The 16,695-nt window shown below is 35.5% G+C and overlaps 1 protein-coding gene across 1 annotated transcript in view; it reads right to left on the bottom strand.

Annotated features, from left to right (window-relative positions):
* The window catches only part of LOC146747843 (uncharacterized), a 24,021-nt gene extending 7,326 nt beyond the window's left edge, over nt 1–16,695 (bottom strand). The window contains exons 1-2 of the mRNA XM_085497468.1: nt 16,442–16,695; nt 7,633–7,761 (exon numbers count right to left, since the gene is read on the bottom strand). Coding sequence (XP_085353594.1) covers nt 7,633–7,761; nt 16,442–16,583 — 271 coding nt within the window. The 5' untranslated portion in view covers nt 16,584–16,695. The remainder of the gene's footprint in view (nt 1–7,632; nt 7,762–16,441) is intronic.

Here is a 16,695-nt window from a genome sequence, read left to right as displayed (position 1 = left end):
TCTTTCAATATCTTTCTAAAACAATGTGAATATTAAATAAATGTTGGGCTAACAAATTTTTTTTTCGGAATTATACAATTTTCAGTTGAAAATTTATATGCATTCGTGTTTTAAGACCATTCCACCAGTACCGGTAGTTGTTATCGTGGTTCTAAGCCCATTCCACCAGTACCGGTAGTTGTTATCGTGGTTCTAAGACCATCCCACTAGTACCGGTAGTTGTTATCGTGGTTTTAAGACCATTCCACCAGTACCGGTAGTTGTTATCGTGGTTCTAAGACCATTCCACCAGTACCGGTAGTTGTTATCGTGGTTTCAAGACCATTCCACCAGTACCGGTAGTTGTTATCGTGGTTTTAAGACCATTCCACCAGTACCGGTAGTTGTTATCGTGGTTCTAAGACCATTCCACCAGTACCGGTAGTTGTTATCGTGGTTTTAAGACCATTCCACCAGTACCAGTAGTTGTTATTGTGGTTCTAAGACCATCCCACCGGTACCGGTAGTTGTTATCGTGGTTCTAAGACCATTCCACCAGTACCGGTAGTTGTTATCATGGTTCTAAGACCATTCCACCAGTACCGGTAGTTGTTATCGTGGTTCTAAGACCATTCCACCAGTACCGGTAGTTGTTATCGTGGTTCTAAGACCATTCCACCAGTACCGGTAGTTGTTATCGTGGTTTTAAGACCATTCCACCAGTACCGGTAGTTGTTATCGTGGTTTTAAGACCATTCCACCAGTACCGGTAGTTGTTATCGTGGTTTTAAGACCATTCCACCAGTACCGGTAGTTGTTATCGTGGTTCTAAGACCATTCCACCAGTACCGGTAGTTGTTATCGTGGTTCTAAGACCATTCCACCAGTACCGGTAGTTGTTATCGTGGTTCTAAGACCATTCCACCAGTACCGGTAGTTGTTATTGTGGTTCTAAGACCATTCCACCAGTACCGGTAGTTGTTATCGTGGTGTTAAGACCATTCCACCAGTACCGGTAGTTGTTATCGTGGTTTTAAGACCATTCCACCAGTACCGGTAGTTGTTATCGTGGTTTTAAGACCATTCCACCAGTACCGGTAGTTGTTATTGTGGTTCTAAGACCATTCCACCAGTACCGGTAGTTGTTATCGTGGTTCTAAGACCATTCCACCAGTACCGGTAGTTGTTATCGTGGTTTTAAGACCATTCCACCAGTACCGGTAGTTGTTATCGTGGTTTTAAGACCATTCCACCAGTACCGGTAGTTGTTATCGTGGTTCTAAGACCATTCCACCAGTACCGGTAGTTGTTATCGTAGTTTTAAGACCATTCCACCAGTACCGGTAGTTGTTATCGTGGTTTTAAGACCATTCCACCAGTACCGGTAGTTGTTATCGTGGTTTTAAGACCATTCCACCAGTACCGGTAGTTGTTATCGTGGTTTTAAGACCATTCCACCAGTACCGGTAGTTGTTATCGTGGTTTTAAGACCATTCCACCAGTACCGGTAGTTGTTATCGTGGTTTTAAGACCATTCCACCAGTACCGGTAGTTGTTATCGTGGTTCTAAGACCATTCCACCAGTACCGGTAGTTGTTATCGTGGTTCTAAGACCATCCCACCAGTACCGGTAGTTGTTATTGTGGTTTTAAGACCATTCCACCAGTACCGGTAGTTGTTATCGTGGTTCTAAGACCATCCCACCAGTACCGGTAGTTGTTATCGTGGTTTTAAGACCATTCCACCAGTACCGGTAGTTGTTATCGTGGTTTTAAGACCATTCCATCAGTACCGGTAGTTGTTATCGTGGTTTTAAGACCATTCCACCAATACCGGTAGTTGTTATCGTGGTTTTCAGTGACATCAATCGATGTTCTCATTCGTTTATTCTACGTGTCATTGTATATGTCAAAGTTATTGTGATGTTACACCGATACATTTCATTATTCCCCGCGTATCAAACACGAGCATTGACGATGACGGGTTACGTCATAGATAAATGCATATGTACATTCTTTTGTTAACTGGTATTTTATAATTAAGCCCATTTATTTACTAATGCACGCTACAACCAATACTCGGTACCTCGAAATACTATTAGAATAATTGAATCTAATTTTTCCAGGATTCTTATAGTGGTCACACAGCGGGCTGAAGTTTGTAGACATTTAGAATTCCCTTTTTATTATGTCCACTTGCACATTACATCATTCTGATAACAGAGAATTAACTAAAAACGTATGACGTATTCATTGTAATAAACACTACACAGTCGTACAATCAAAGCTTGTGTAAACTTGAACGTCATAGAAATGTGATCAACATGATAATATCAGTCTCCAGGATAACTTTCATAATGATGAATATTTATATATAAATGTAATAAAAATGTTCATGTCAAGTTAATAAACGGAAAGTGAGCGATCTAAAATATTAGTAATATTTTCAATTTCTGCAATGCGTAATAACTGTAGACATGTAAAATGTGTGAAATCTCTTACATTTATAGCGTATACAATTCACCCTAGGAATGTCTTATCCTATCTCATCTCATCTTTATTTTTTTTATCTTTGTGTACACACTAATCCTTTTCATTTTTCCGGATTGTAAGGATAATCATGGGATAAATGTTCAATTTTTGTTTGACGTCAGCCAGAACGACTGATCACCACCGAAGTAGCCTCGCCCACAGTTCTGATTTGTGCACAGTCATTCGTATCAGTTGACGTCAAACTAAATCACTGTTGAATCACATGTTTATGGGTTCTTTTTTTAAGTAGAAGAAGTATTGTGGTATTGACTTGTGGGGTTTCCTTTTTTGTCATATCGAATTAAGAAATGACCTTTAAATAAATATTAAAATGACAAGAACGCATGATATGGATGTAATCAAAATAAAAGTGATGTGTTTGCTGCCAGGAAAATTATTCAACAGAAACGTTTTAAGTGGGCTAGCATTCAAAGTGTATTGTTGTTCATATACATATTAAACAAACACGAACGGAAGATTTCAGAAATATGTACAGACTAGGTAGTTATTTGCCACTAAAACTCCATAAAAGTGCACATGCCAATTAATGCGTTTTACATCATCCACGAGTCATTTAATGAGATATTAAAACAGTATTGTTATTAAAACAATTGGATTCCAAATCATACACTCAATGTCTACTATAAATTATATAAATATAAATACGTATGATAAACTTATTTGCTTCCAGAGAACGATTTTCCACTACTACGCAGTAACGGTTCTCAAATTCTTATCAGTGCGTTATGGCGTAGCGTGGAGCGAGTCTGCTTATAGTGGCGATACGCATTTTCCGAGTTCTAATTAGAATATCTTGTTTCACGTTTATAATTTCGTAAATGAGCCTGTAATTTCTATATCATATAACACTGGTAATGAATAAATGTAGACGGGTGGTAGTTAACGCATGGATTATATTGTCTGTATTTGATGGTAACAAGGAATACCAAGACGAAATTATGCACATCGATATAGTGTGCATTTACGTTAATAGTGATAAAGATTAAAAGAAAACCTTTACGTACGTAGACACTGACAACCAATCTAGTTATCAGGCGCCGTATCAACGTAGTTGTACAGAAAACACGTCTCTTATAAGCCTACGAACAGAATTAGACAACCCATCAATTGTAATCCACACTTTTTCGCTCCAGGTCTGCTTGCATGGCCTTTACGGGGGAGATTAGGATTTGTTTCCACATTATTTGAGTGGCGTCTAGCTAATATGTCTTCGTGCGTCACCAATTCTTTCCGTAAATTACAAGACACAAGCAAACACACGTAGGCGTGTACCGCTTTACTCGCGTAAAATAACACCATGTTATGAAATCCAAATGCAACAAGTAATAGTTCAGCAAAATTGCAAAGACTACGCTTACGTAATGTGTTTGTTCTGACAATTTTCACACCGTAAGATAGTTTGAAGCTTGAAAATAAATTTTCGTTTGAGTATTGTCAAGTGTTATGTTATGTTAATGCATCTACTAAAATACTAGTTAATACTTTGATTTATATGCAAAATATAAATGAAATATTAGCGGTGTGAAAAAGTTATACGGGGTTTAAATTTCACATATTCATAATTGAGCAATATTTAGAATATTTTGAAAACAATTTGAATAATTCCCACATTTTAAATGTAACTGGTTACAGCAAAGACGTCAGGGTCAAGTGATCTCCCAACCCTACCGCGCGAGTTCAAGTTCGATCTTTACCCTAAATTGGACTGTCATTATCTAAGTCTGAAAATAGTCATATTTATTTAATAGTGTATTTAGTATAGTACATAATTACTCCTTTAAATAAAACCTGGTAAATGTCGACAAGTTACACTGTCCATCTAAAGTAGATGGAATAGTTTGGTAACTTGCAGCTTTTCCATGCTTACCCGGCATAGCAAAAAATGGAAGATGACTAAAATGTTGTTTGTTTGGTAACCAGCATCGTCGCTGCTTCCTCTTACAGATACTTTATCAAATTCATTAATATAATGATTAGATCCATCCTATGAAGATTGTGAAAACAGATGAGAACACGTTACTAAACAGTCAAGTGGATCTGGCTGGTCTTTAGCCAAATAGTACAAATATTTGGCCACAACTGGAATAGTACAATAGAGAGAATGGTGCCCCTGAAATAACCAATATCCCGATATATGTAGTTTCCTGAATGATTCAGATAGAATCCAGCTGAGCTATAGAGTCTTATTGCTGCACACTTTGTGACTGGGCTGTAAAAACCTTCTGACAGCTGAGTTGCTGGAACACTTCCACACATGCAATTGGAATGATTGTGGTTTTGTTGGCAAATGGCCCTACATTTAAATACCAATGATGTTAAATCTGACAGCAGCTCTTTGGAGTGACTCCCAGGCGCGGGAAATACCATGCTTTGTTTGGCCAATTCGGTTCTATCACTGTTAACATGTAGTTTTAGCAGTGACGGGTAGAAACATAGTTTCCATGGTTTCCCACGCGAGAGCTCCACCGCATGCTGTTCTCGAATAACTTTTGACAAATAGGTCTATTGATTGACCATACTAGATTGAATAAATGTTGGTTGCTATTCCATGTCATCAAAATGCTTCTGACGAGGAAGCACATCTATTAATATAGTCAGTTGGACCTTCAACAAGAGTTTTACAAATAAACTGATTTGATTGGCTTGATAATTTTCGATATTATTATCACTGATCTGGTACCCATTTCATTGTTTTGTGGTTTTGGACAGCACACCAAAACATTAACTAAGATCTTTGAGCTGCAGTCATTTCCTGCCGATATTAGAGTCTGGGATCTTTGGTCCAATATCTACCATATCCTGTCTGCAACACAATCCGCGACGACTGTGACATTTGTTCTGGATATAATTGCAAACCAAGGGTGCCCACTTTTACTGGGCTAGTATCGGGCTAGTGTGTTCAATTATAATGTTCAATATCCATTTGACATTTTTGAGACAAAACCTACACTTTCCCATTCTCACTTTTGAATTATCTGAGCTGTTGTGCCGGAATATTTGAGAAAATAATCTGCATCAGAGCATTGAAGGATTACAAATAACCCATTGGTGGGCCCATGAGACTGGCATAATACTCCCTTCAAGTGTGATTAGTCGGGAAAGTTTTTCAGTGGATGGATTGATGTTCAAATGACTCAGGCATCATAAGAATAAATGCCTGGTGGTGTACACCTTTTCTTTTATGTGTGCTAAACGGAATACAGGCCCTGTTCCATGAAACAGTAGAATCAACAAAACACTTTCACCTCTGGTACATTCTTGCTCATTAATTAGCCTAGAATAGCCCATCCACCGGCAACAACACGATTAATAACATGGGCTGCGCTAGTCACAGACACTTCCATGCCACCATCGACGTAAAATACGTTGTCTGTGTTGTCCGAGATTAGAGCTTGTGCATTTTCATCATAATTCATCTAGTCATTGTGGAAAACGGGAAGCGGCACCCATGGGCCTTAATGAGTTGACCTTCTTTGGGTCAGTGAGTATGGTTCAATGATTGATGTATTCCCCTGTATTGGATATTCTTCACTGCGTTTGCATGTTCAAATCCTGTGTAACATGTAATAAGTGAATGTTCGTGTGTTCAATGGGTACAATTGCGATCATGCGGTCTCGTGGATCCGGTTAGGTGGTCCACACACCCCTGAGCTTCTACGTAATTTGTTATGGACGGTTATATAGAAATATTGCTCAGTTGGTAGTATGTGAAATGGGCGATCCACATTATTCATAACTCTATAAACCTTGACAAAATCGGAATAAATCAATCGAACCACATTATGTATGTTTTGAGAAGATGGCTATATTAAAAACATCTAGTAAATGTAAAAAAAACGTATGTGGGGTCCGCATGTCAATATTTCTAAAAATGTGATATTATTTTGATCATGTAATTAAGCAGCACATTGATAAACTATGCAACGTATGGATATGTGTATATTTCGCTCTGGCATATTATTATTCAATGTGTCTTTGGGAGGGGTGCAGTAATTACTGTAAAAAAACTGTGAAGTCACACGAAGATAGGACTATTTTATTAATGAGTAATACGGCAACACTCATTGATTCGACAGAAAAAAATAATACATACGCACACTCGTGCCTAGTGTACATAACCTCGAATGTCTTGTCTGTTTCACAATCAAATTGTAATAGACAACCACAATGTAAATCTACTAGTATCTATATTATTGATATTTACGACAGTGTAATAATGAAATGTATTTCATACTATTACACGAATCAACAAACTGTCGTTTTTTCTAATTTTATTATGTATAGATTCTACTAAATTTAATTAAAAAAAATACAGTCAGTCAGATTTACGTTGATAAATTAATAAATCTCTTTGATAACGATACTATTCTGAAGGATTTTCCTAAATTGTTTGTGGCTACGAATTAAATCTCCACAGATTAATCTATGAGATACTCAACAATAACTTATGTAATGGATAGTATGTAAAACGTAGATAATAATCCATATGCATAATGTCAGTATCTTGTCAGTATTACTAATATGATGTACGATAGTCAGTATAACAAATGACGATATTGAGGTTACAAAAGACATTTTGGAAATACCAAAGTTAACTGATAATGATCTATAGAATCAGTTCAGCATCATATATATATATATATACTAGTATTCCTTCTCTTTCAGCCAAATGTAACATTCTTTTTCGAGATAGCGTCGACTACTTACTTTTGGGTACAACGCCCATATTTGGTCGAAAACATATATTATTTAAAAAAAATTAGATATGCCCGTGTCTGCGTCGCAGAGAAAGTAGTCATTGAGTAGAAACTTAATCTTTCGTTTAAGCTTATATATTTTTTAGAATAAAATGACAAAATGTCGAACTCTGTTTTTAATTATTAAACAGAGAAAATATGATTTTTTATAATATATACTAGTATTACATTCTAACAATATATATATATTATTGAATACATAATTAATTTGGTTGCAAGAAATCCGAAGACATAATTGAAGACAAAAACAAATATTGTGTACAAAGTAAAACAGTGCAACCTAGCCCCAATTATTATCAATTAAACGAAACAGGTGTTAAAATTGTTGATACAATTATACTTACTATTTACGTCGGCAACAAAATGGATCCCCTCGTACCCTGGATGCATATCACGTGCGTGCCACGTGTAATCCTGCGTTTCTTTGACAACAGGGACCAGATTCAGTACACCGTAATTAGAGGAAGCATTTCCTGTGCACAGAAAAATCAAATGTTATAGAAGCAAGTAAATGGCAGCACGGTATCAAACACCTAAATGTCAAAGCATCACACATATACGTGTGTATAGGCGATAAACGTCTGTACTGAGATATGGAACATACCCCCATTTACGCAGAGGCTATTACTAGTATCTGCCGTTAAGGTTAACTATTGAAATATAAGCAATAGACACAATCAATGTTGAAAAACATAATCAGTGTTCACAATCAGTGCCCAATACGTATAGCATAAAACGGCATCCATTTTAACTTGTTTGCAATTACGTGTGGTTTTGAAGGTATCACCATTCGTGTGATTGATATTTGATATTCGTGTTATTCAACTATACTTGCTCGCCTAGGCAAGCTGGGTGTTTCAAAGAGATTCCGGCTTCATGGAAATGTCATCTATAGTTCACAAAGCGTTATAAATTACAGATACAACAATGGATAAGACGTACAGTATATTATTATTATTATAATACCTCATATCCCTATCAGCCAATCAGGTTCAATCTATATTTATGTATTAACTTAACAACACGTGTACAATGATCTAACAATGTTTCCAAACGCGTTGAGGTTTCTCAGCGTTTTATTAATGAATCATCTCTAATTTGTGAACAGCCCGAAGAACTGTAATATTTTCTGCTCAACAATGTAACGTACATTACTTGAGTCGAGCTGTAGTTTACATAGATACTTATAACAGGGAGATAATAGATAATCAGCGATAATAATTAATATAATATAATATATATTAATAATAATAACAAAAGCATTAAGTGAGTGATAGTTATGCATATTATTAATATATAACGTCAATAGGTAACTATGTTTGCAAAGGAGACCCATGAGTAGTCATCTACATTGATATTGATAGCAGCTCTGTTTCAATCATTACTTGCAGGGCCTTTTGTAATCTGGTAAAAATATCTTGCGCGTAGTAATGAACATGATCGCTACCGTAGTGAACAAAGACAGATTATTGTATTAATCTATATCAATTCTGGTTTTACCAATTAAATCTCGTTTTTGCTGTATTCCATTAAAATACATGAATAAAATGGAGGTTGTCGTCTGTGTGACGGTGCTGAACTAATTAACTCACCTCCATGTGATATTCGCTCAGTGTTCAGAGTGATTGGCTTTCTTGAAGGCCAATATATATTGTCAAGTTTGAAAATCACAACCATTGTGAAATCAGACTCTTGACGCCGGTCTCCACTTACCAATTATACAGCCAGGTAGGCCGCCTATGAATACGGCAAACTTTCGCGTTTTAATAAAGCGTATATACCCATATTATCTCGTTTATTTCCTGTATTTATATATACATATACATTTCGCATGCTAATAATCACAACAACATCACCACCACCAAAACACAGTTTTGCACATATCCATATTATACATAGCAATTTATGGGATAGGAACAGAATATGTGCTAGTACAAACACTGAAAGATATCTATGTATCGTGATATCGAACAAAGTTACGTGTTCCTTCCTATAATACTATTATCGCCAACATATAAACAGGCTAAGGTTGACGTGTTTTATGATTTCGCGTTTATACATGGCTGTGTGTATACGTTTGACTTGATTCTTTTAACCCAAATGTCATTATTGTCTGCAGTAATTTTGTTGGTAACTTTTGAAAGGTGATGATTTGTTTTCACATAGAATTATATTCCTTTGAGCATACTTTGCAAATTAGTTTAGGTTAAGGACACAACAAGGATACAAACAATTTTACACTATAACACAAATGATCATGAGTTGTTTCCTAGAAATAATGTACATGTTGATGGCTTATAATAACATATAAGTGAGATTAAGTTCACTTCGCATTATTTATTTTCATACATATTCTTGATATCAAATAGCATATCACCATCACTGATCATTGGTCAATTATCCTAACACATTTCATCTACCAAGCAAGGGGATTGGTCATTCATCACAATATATATTACATACGTCATTTGTGAAGATGCAGATTTTAAACTTGAATAATAGTAACAATTTACAGATTTTCTGACAAATCATTTTACAAGTACTTTGTGAGGTACAAACTTGCAAGAAGATTGTGTCTCTGAATTCAATGACGAGCTAGCCGTTTTCTTCTCACATAAAGATGCGTGGGTTGAATCAATTCGATTCAGTCGTACGTAGACAATCGAGGTGAGATGGGGAAAATGGAGGTGTCCTGCGATTTCCTCGTACAATTGCCGTGATTGACAGCTTCTCTTTTAATGTAAATAAATAGTGATACACCTATGTAATTGGCAATTGATCATAATTTTTTATTTTAAATAAAAAAGTGATTTACTCACTTTCACTCTTAACCTTTATTCCGCCAATTCAAAATATCGATGAGCTGAAGTGTCTGCCTGAGCAAACTCTTATGTGCATTTATTCACAAACACAAATTTATTTTAATTTGAATGATGAGAGCGAGATCCGTTATCTGCAAAATACTTCATTATTTGGGAAAGTAAGTTTTTACAGAGATGTTTCAACATTCGACGAATGCAAGTTATTCAAACAATACTACATACATGTATATGTATATGTATATGTATAGGTGAAATTAATGCGCACTAGAATGAACCAAAAGTATATGCGTTCATTACCTTTCCACTTGTAAATTTCACAGTACATTACTTGTGGTGAGAATACTTTATATTTAACTTCATATGTTGTTTAAATTCAGTAGAGGTTGTCAGTACACAGTGTACTTTTTATGTATTTAGTTGCAACAACTATCATATGATATTGATAGTAGATATATTTAATACAGTAAAAGGTTATCATGACTATCAAATACTTGTCAATGAATAGATTACTGTACTTCCAAATAACTTATAAACCAGTTAGATGAACTACATTAAGTGCAAGCTTGGTTCAAATATGCTAATTTATAATTCAGTAACAAATGTGTAAAATTCATAATGTTATCACAATTGGTTAAATGCACACAATACAATGTGAATAACTTCATTCCATAACAAGAATGTAACTAGCCACTCCTGAAATACATTTATTTATTTATTTATTTATTTATACGTTTATTGTGAATATCAGAAGCTTAAAGTTCCCTGGAAATAGGAAGCAACAATGTTATAATGCTGTTAATTTGTATGCATGTCGGAGAAAGTAATGCTTAGCACGTGAATTAAATGTGATTTTCAACATATAATCTTTTCAGGGGTCGCCTAAATTGTATGCGTGATATGAGTAGCGGGTAGCGAGAGAACATCACAATCGGCAATTTCCTGAATTTGATTTAAATTACGGAAATTAAGAGACCACAAAGTCGCAAGATAATATACATTTTTTGAAATATTAACGCAAAGTAGTGAAAGAAATTGTCAGTGTTCCTTCCAGGCTGTTTTTTCTCGTATCATTGCATGTGTAGGTCACGTGTATGCCCCTGCTCTTGAATAGGACAATAATCTCGATCATATCTGTTTACGAAATTGAACCTTGCCGAGCGAACTCTGTGATGACATTGATCAGATATCGGTTCAATTAACGCGCACGTAGAACCCAGACAAGTGATGAGATCTTCGCCGTAGAGTCCTGTGCATGAATATCTACACTGTATCAGGTTGAATTAATATAATAAATAACTTGGTTTTAAATTTAAGTATAAATATTTATTTTATTATTGCGGGTCTCGGTTTGTTCGTAAACAAATAATGTCATTGATTGCACGATAAAGCTGATTATGAAAGTTAATCCAACTCTGTGTTGCAGTTAATATAACGTGTATGCTATGAAAACAATTCTGGTCTAGCCTCACTCTTGTACTTTGTTGTAAACCACTCAGCAAAATGCCTGTCATCAAAGATTAACTATCATCAATCTTTCCAACAGCTTGCAGCAATATTTTGTCATTGTGGTATTTTTTTCCTGTTTCTCAAATTACATCCAATGGATATGTATTATTGAAATAAGGCATGTGCAACACAGGTGATTGTTGTTTCTTTCTGAAGAGTCTGTAAATTTCAGGGTATAAGCTTAATATGTGTCAATAGTAAAAATTATCCGTTGAATATAAAATAACAAAAAAAAAACATTGTGTTGCTCCAAAAACGCACAAATCTGCACTTATAACTTTATTCGGAATGCCAAGAGCTGCGTCACGGTAACAAGTGCTGAAATATTAAAAATTAATACATATGTACTGCAGTTTATTTTAATTCGTCTCTGAAATCAAGATCCGTATTTCCACAACCCATATGCAATTAATGATGTCCGAAATCAAAAAGAGTAGTCCCTTCAAGAGTACCGTTTTTCGAAACATAGCAGAAATAAACAATATTTAGAAGTACGATATTTTTTCCTTGGAGTACATGAGTATACTTGTCGAGATAAACAGTAATGGTACTTTTAGGCAGTCACTTATTTTGACTAAAACTAAATTGAATATCACGCATGCAATCATATTTTCGGTATTTTCACGGTCGATATGCAAATGAACATGGTATTTCCATTGGCTACCGAATAACAGAACCCCATACCCTCCCCGTGGCTTTCGTTGCGTATGGAAGTTATTTTCACTCGAGATGCGGAGTATTCTGCTGAAAGAACGGCCGCAGAATACACCGCATCACTCGTGAAAATAACTTCCATACGCAACGAAAGCCACGGGGAGGGTGTGGGGTACTATCATATAATCACGAGTTTCGGCTTAGAACAAAAAACACATACCTTGGCCTTTCGCTTTAGAAGAAAACAAACATGGGTACTTCGATTTGAAAAAAAAAGGTTTTTTTGTCCTCCCGCTTCAGAAAAAACTATATGAAAGGAAGTTACATGTACCGTTCGCTTCAAAACATATAGTAGACATCAGAATATGATTCACTTCGCTGGACTGGACTTGCATGAAGCTAGAGAACGCTATTTTCAGTAAGCGCTAGTTATGAAAGCGAACGCTATTTTACAATCGGCATAACCCTAAAAATGTAGGTTCAATGCTATTGTCGTGGAACAGTTGTGATAAATATATAATTTATTGGCAAAAATGAAGAATGTAATCAATAGAAATTTATTACAGGTACATTTACAAACATATGAACATGAAATTGGAACTTTCAACTCGGCCAATGGGTTAGTAGACGTCACTGTAAGACGCGATTGCCTTTACGCCATAACGCATGACTTGTACTTTGGAGAGGCTCGGTCTTATTCTGCTTATCAGGTCAAATTTCCAACTCTCGCATGATGTGTTTTATTTTTTATTTCCGATTGAAGCGTTGAATCCGTAGAATTTATATACCATAAAGTATTCCCGCGATGATCTCATTGTGCCGTGTCTTGAAATAATTACGGCCAGGGTTGTCATAAATGAGCAAATGGAGCAGTCAGTTGGGAGTAATTACACTTCATTTAAAGGCTGTCCCTATGGCGTGCTTATCAACGGGTTGATACTGAGTTAAAAATGATTCGACAACGTGATTTTTATTTATATCTGTCAACTATGTATGTTACGTAGGCATTTAAATGGAGACATACCAACAAAACACTTCATATACCACAGTGCGACGGGGCCGAACCGATACGTTATGAGTCTATTTTTTATATTTTTTAAGTGGAACCAAGTCGATGTGTAGGTGAATATTATAAGTAGTTGTATATGAACGCAGGCTTTTCGTGTAACAATTACCAGTTCAGATAGACCTTTTAATTTGAATTTTGTAAGTGAATAGTTTTGATATCTCCATACATTAGCACTGTGCATTTGGTATCTCAATAAGCTGTTCCGCATTAGATAGAGTTTTGACCTTTATTGTGTTTTGTCATGAATTTCTTAAACAATCCATAAATCTCAGTTATGCTTACGTATTTAAATCATACATTTAACGAGCTCTGGTTCCTGACCCCGGATCTCTTAACACAACTCTCCCGATTGTAAATTTAAAACATCGATACATGGCCATTCTGCGTTGAATTTTGAACGTAGAATAAATAAATAAATAAATAAATAAATAAATAAATAAATAAATAAATAAATAAATAAATATATATATATATAAATAAATAAATAAATAAATAAATGAATGAATGAATGAATGAATGAATGCACATGTATATTCAAAATATATAATAATACCTGATCCATGAGTCATAACTACAATATACGCAGAATATTTATGTTGATGGAGATTTTAATACGTCAGGCCTCGGGCAGCCAGGCAAGAAACATGCTGTACACATATCAAGTCAGATATTTGATAAAATGATTCTTAACCTTATGACATTCTCGAGATAAGTGTCGATGTAAAAAGCGCCCTCATGGCACTGCTTTCAACGCAATTATTGCATAATAATAAATTCGGCTGCTTCACACATCAAGTGTTATGGCGTACCAATCCACAAGGACCGGTGACTGGTAATGGTTCTGGCATTCCGATTGGTTCATCAAGTTTTCATTTTTCATTCTTTGTTCTATTTTCCATGGCGATCTGACGTCAGATCTTACGCTCGTAGTCATTTCAATTTATAAAGCAAGGGTTTTTCTTCAGTTTTACTCTGTTTTTTAAAAGTTGCTCGAATTTAAAACTGTTTCGTTTGTAACCACTTTGCACACAAATAGCGAGCGATGTCAAAACCATCTCAAATTTGAAGCCTTATTAGACTCACTAAATGGGCATGGGGTTATTGTATTGATAAAGACTTTTTCTGGGAGAACTAAAATTGTATGTTCAAATTAAGTCACTTAGTCATGTGACTTTGGGCCGGAATCCAGGCCCAGTTAGAACAATATGGTGATTACTATTTACCTGTGTCCTACTTGCCATCAGCAAAGAACGCCGGGAACCAGCGAAAATGATAAACCAGGTGACAAGTCATGAAAACTGTAATAATTATAAGTATAACTCGACATGAATTATTTTTCTGGTGTTTTTGTTTCTGTTGTTGTTGTGAATATATTCGTATTATACGATACAACGTTTTCAAATACCAGTATGATCTTATTTCATTCAAATTTGTATTTCAGCGATTACTAAGACAAATCAATAAGACTAATAAGAATCACTATATGTGTGCGTCTCCAAATTTGCTTCTATACACACGCACGCACACACACACATCCCACGTTGCAGTACGTAACCATACAGTACACTATCGCAGTACAGAGAGTGTACATATTAGTATTCATAAAGCATAATGTGCATTAACATAACAAACTGACAGGCACAAGTAAACACTTTAATTGTTTTTTAGCAAGCATTGTATACACCGTTAGTTCGATTATATGGATGGGCCAACTAAAAACTTGGTTTAAAACTAGAATACATTATGTTCTAAAGATGCGTGTTGTTATTACAACGTAGATACACAAATACACTCATATATATGGTTTAGTTTTACTTTGATCCCAATCTTATAGTAAATCAACGGCTGTAATTGTATGTGATATAATGTTACCGATTAAAAGGTTGAGTTCACAACAGTACCTTTTTTGTGGGGCAGATAGAATCCCCTAATTTGTCCTACAGTCGTTTGAATAATTAAAGAAATAACAAATGATCTTTACCTTTGGATGTATTTTATTAAAAATGAAAGCGTCAACTTTTGTCCCAGTAGATTAAAGTTATTATAAACTGTTGATGTTCGGTGCTGAGACAAAAGGCAGTTATTCTGATGATAATACGGTAATGCGTATTAGAATGTTGCAGTAAAATATCATTCGCTCACTCAATCAATACTCAAAATAAAGGTAAATCATAAAGCTTGCACTCTATTGTGGGGACTATGGTAAGGTTCTGAATAGAACATAATTGGGTGAAAAAATGTAACTCCGTGAAATGCGCATGGTTTTACACGTGTCAATTATATGCAATAATGACACTGACAAAGCGACCGTGTTGTGAATATGCACGTATAGTTATTGGTTTAAAGGTTGCAATAGTCAGTGAAACAATCAAATGCGTCAAATTGAAGGCATTGCAACTATATGGATAGTATAACAAAGTACAACAGATGGTATCGTCGAATTTGCGTTTACAAGATTTCCTTAGCGGGCGTGATATGATACTCGCGCTTGTCTAACAGGATTCTTTGGGGATGATTGCAGGTAATTACATCCATTTGCCCGGGGCTTATGCCTGTATTCGAAACACGGGAAACCAGGGTCGAGGCGAAGGCGAAGAGGTTAACCTGCGATGTGCCACAGACTACAGTTAATTATGCACACCGTAGGGTGGATTGCTATATATTGAGACATGTATAATGTTAATATTATTGTTATTGTGTTAAATCTTTATCGACCACATTGTATATGACGCGAAATAAAAGGTCAGGTTAACGCAGAAGCTAACTTCAATTATATACTGTACAATGCCTTTCATGTATTCCATGAATCCAAACACGGGTTGCATTATTAATCTGTTGAGTGTACAATACAAGCAATGAAAACCGATTGCACACAATGTAAAAGCTTTCAATATAAACTGAATTTATAATACAGTTTTTTAGATTTTGCCAACTATAGGTTTGTCAAAAGATAATAACGATCCTTCAGTTATAATCGATGTCCAATAAAAGATTTTCATATTCGCAAATCAGTTATTTTTTTTTTTATTTAAGGCGGCATTATATATATAAACTAAGATAACAGATTTGTTACACGTATTGCTAGTTAGTGGCATATCCTACCTGTGACCGAAGCACCAAGCACGTTAGAAACCGAGTGTTGTAAGTTCATCACGATCGTCACGAAAATAGACAATGTGCACACAGTAGTAATATCAGTAAACATCATCTTTGTACATCTATGTATGAACAACGTTAAATGCATGTGTCGCCACTTGTGGTATATACTATTATGGACACCGTCAGCATCATACTAATACACGAGTGCGACCACCTTGCGAACAGAAAGATGAACGAACGCCTTATAGTCGGCCTCT

The sequence above is a fragment of the Saccoglossus kowalevskii genome, chromosome 3, assembly GCF_978046115.1.
Source record: "Saccoglossus kowalevskii chromosome 3, keSacKowa6.1, whole genome shotgun sequence".
Taxonomy (NCBI): domain Eukaryota; kingdom Metazoa; phylum Hemichordata; class Enteropneusta; family Harrimaniidae; genus Saccoglossus; species Saccoglossus kowalevskii.
The sequence above is the reverse complement of the archived record's forward strand: the minus strand, read 5'-3'. Positions and strand labels throughout refer to the sequence as shown.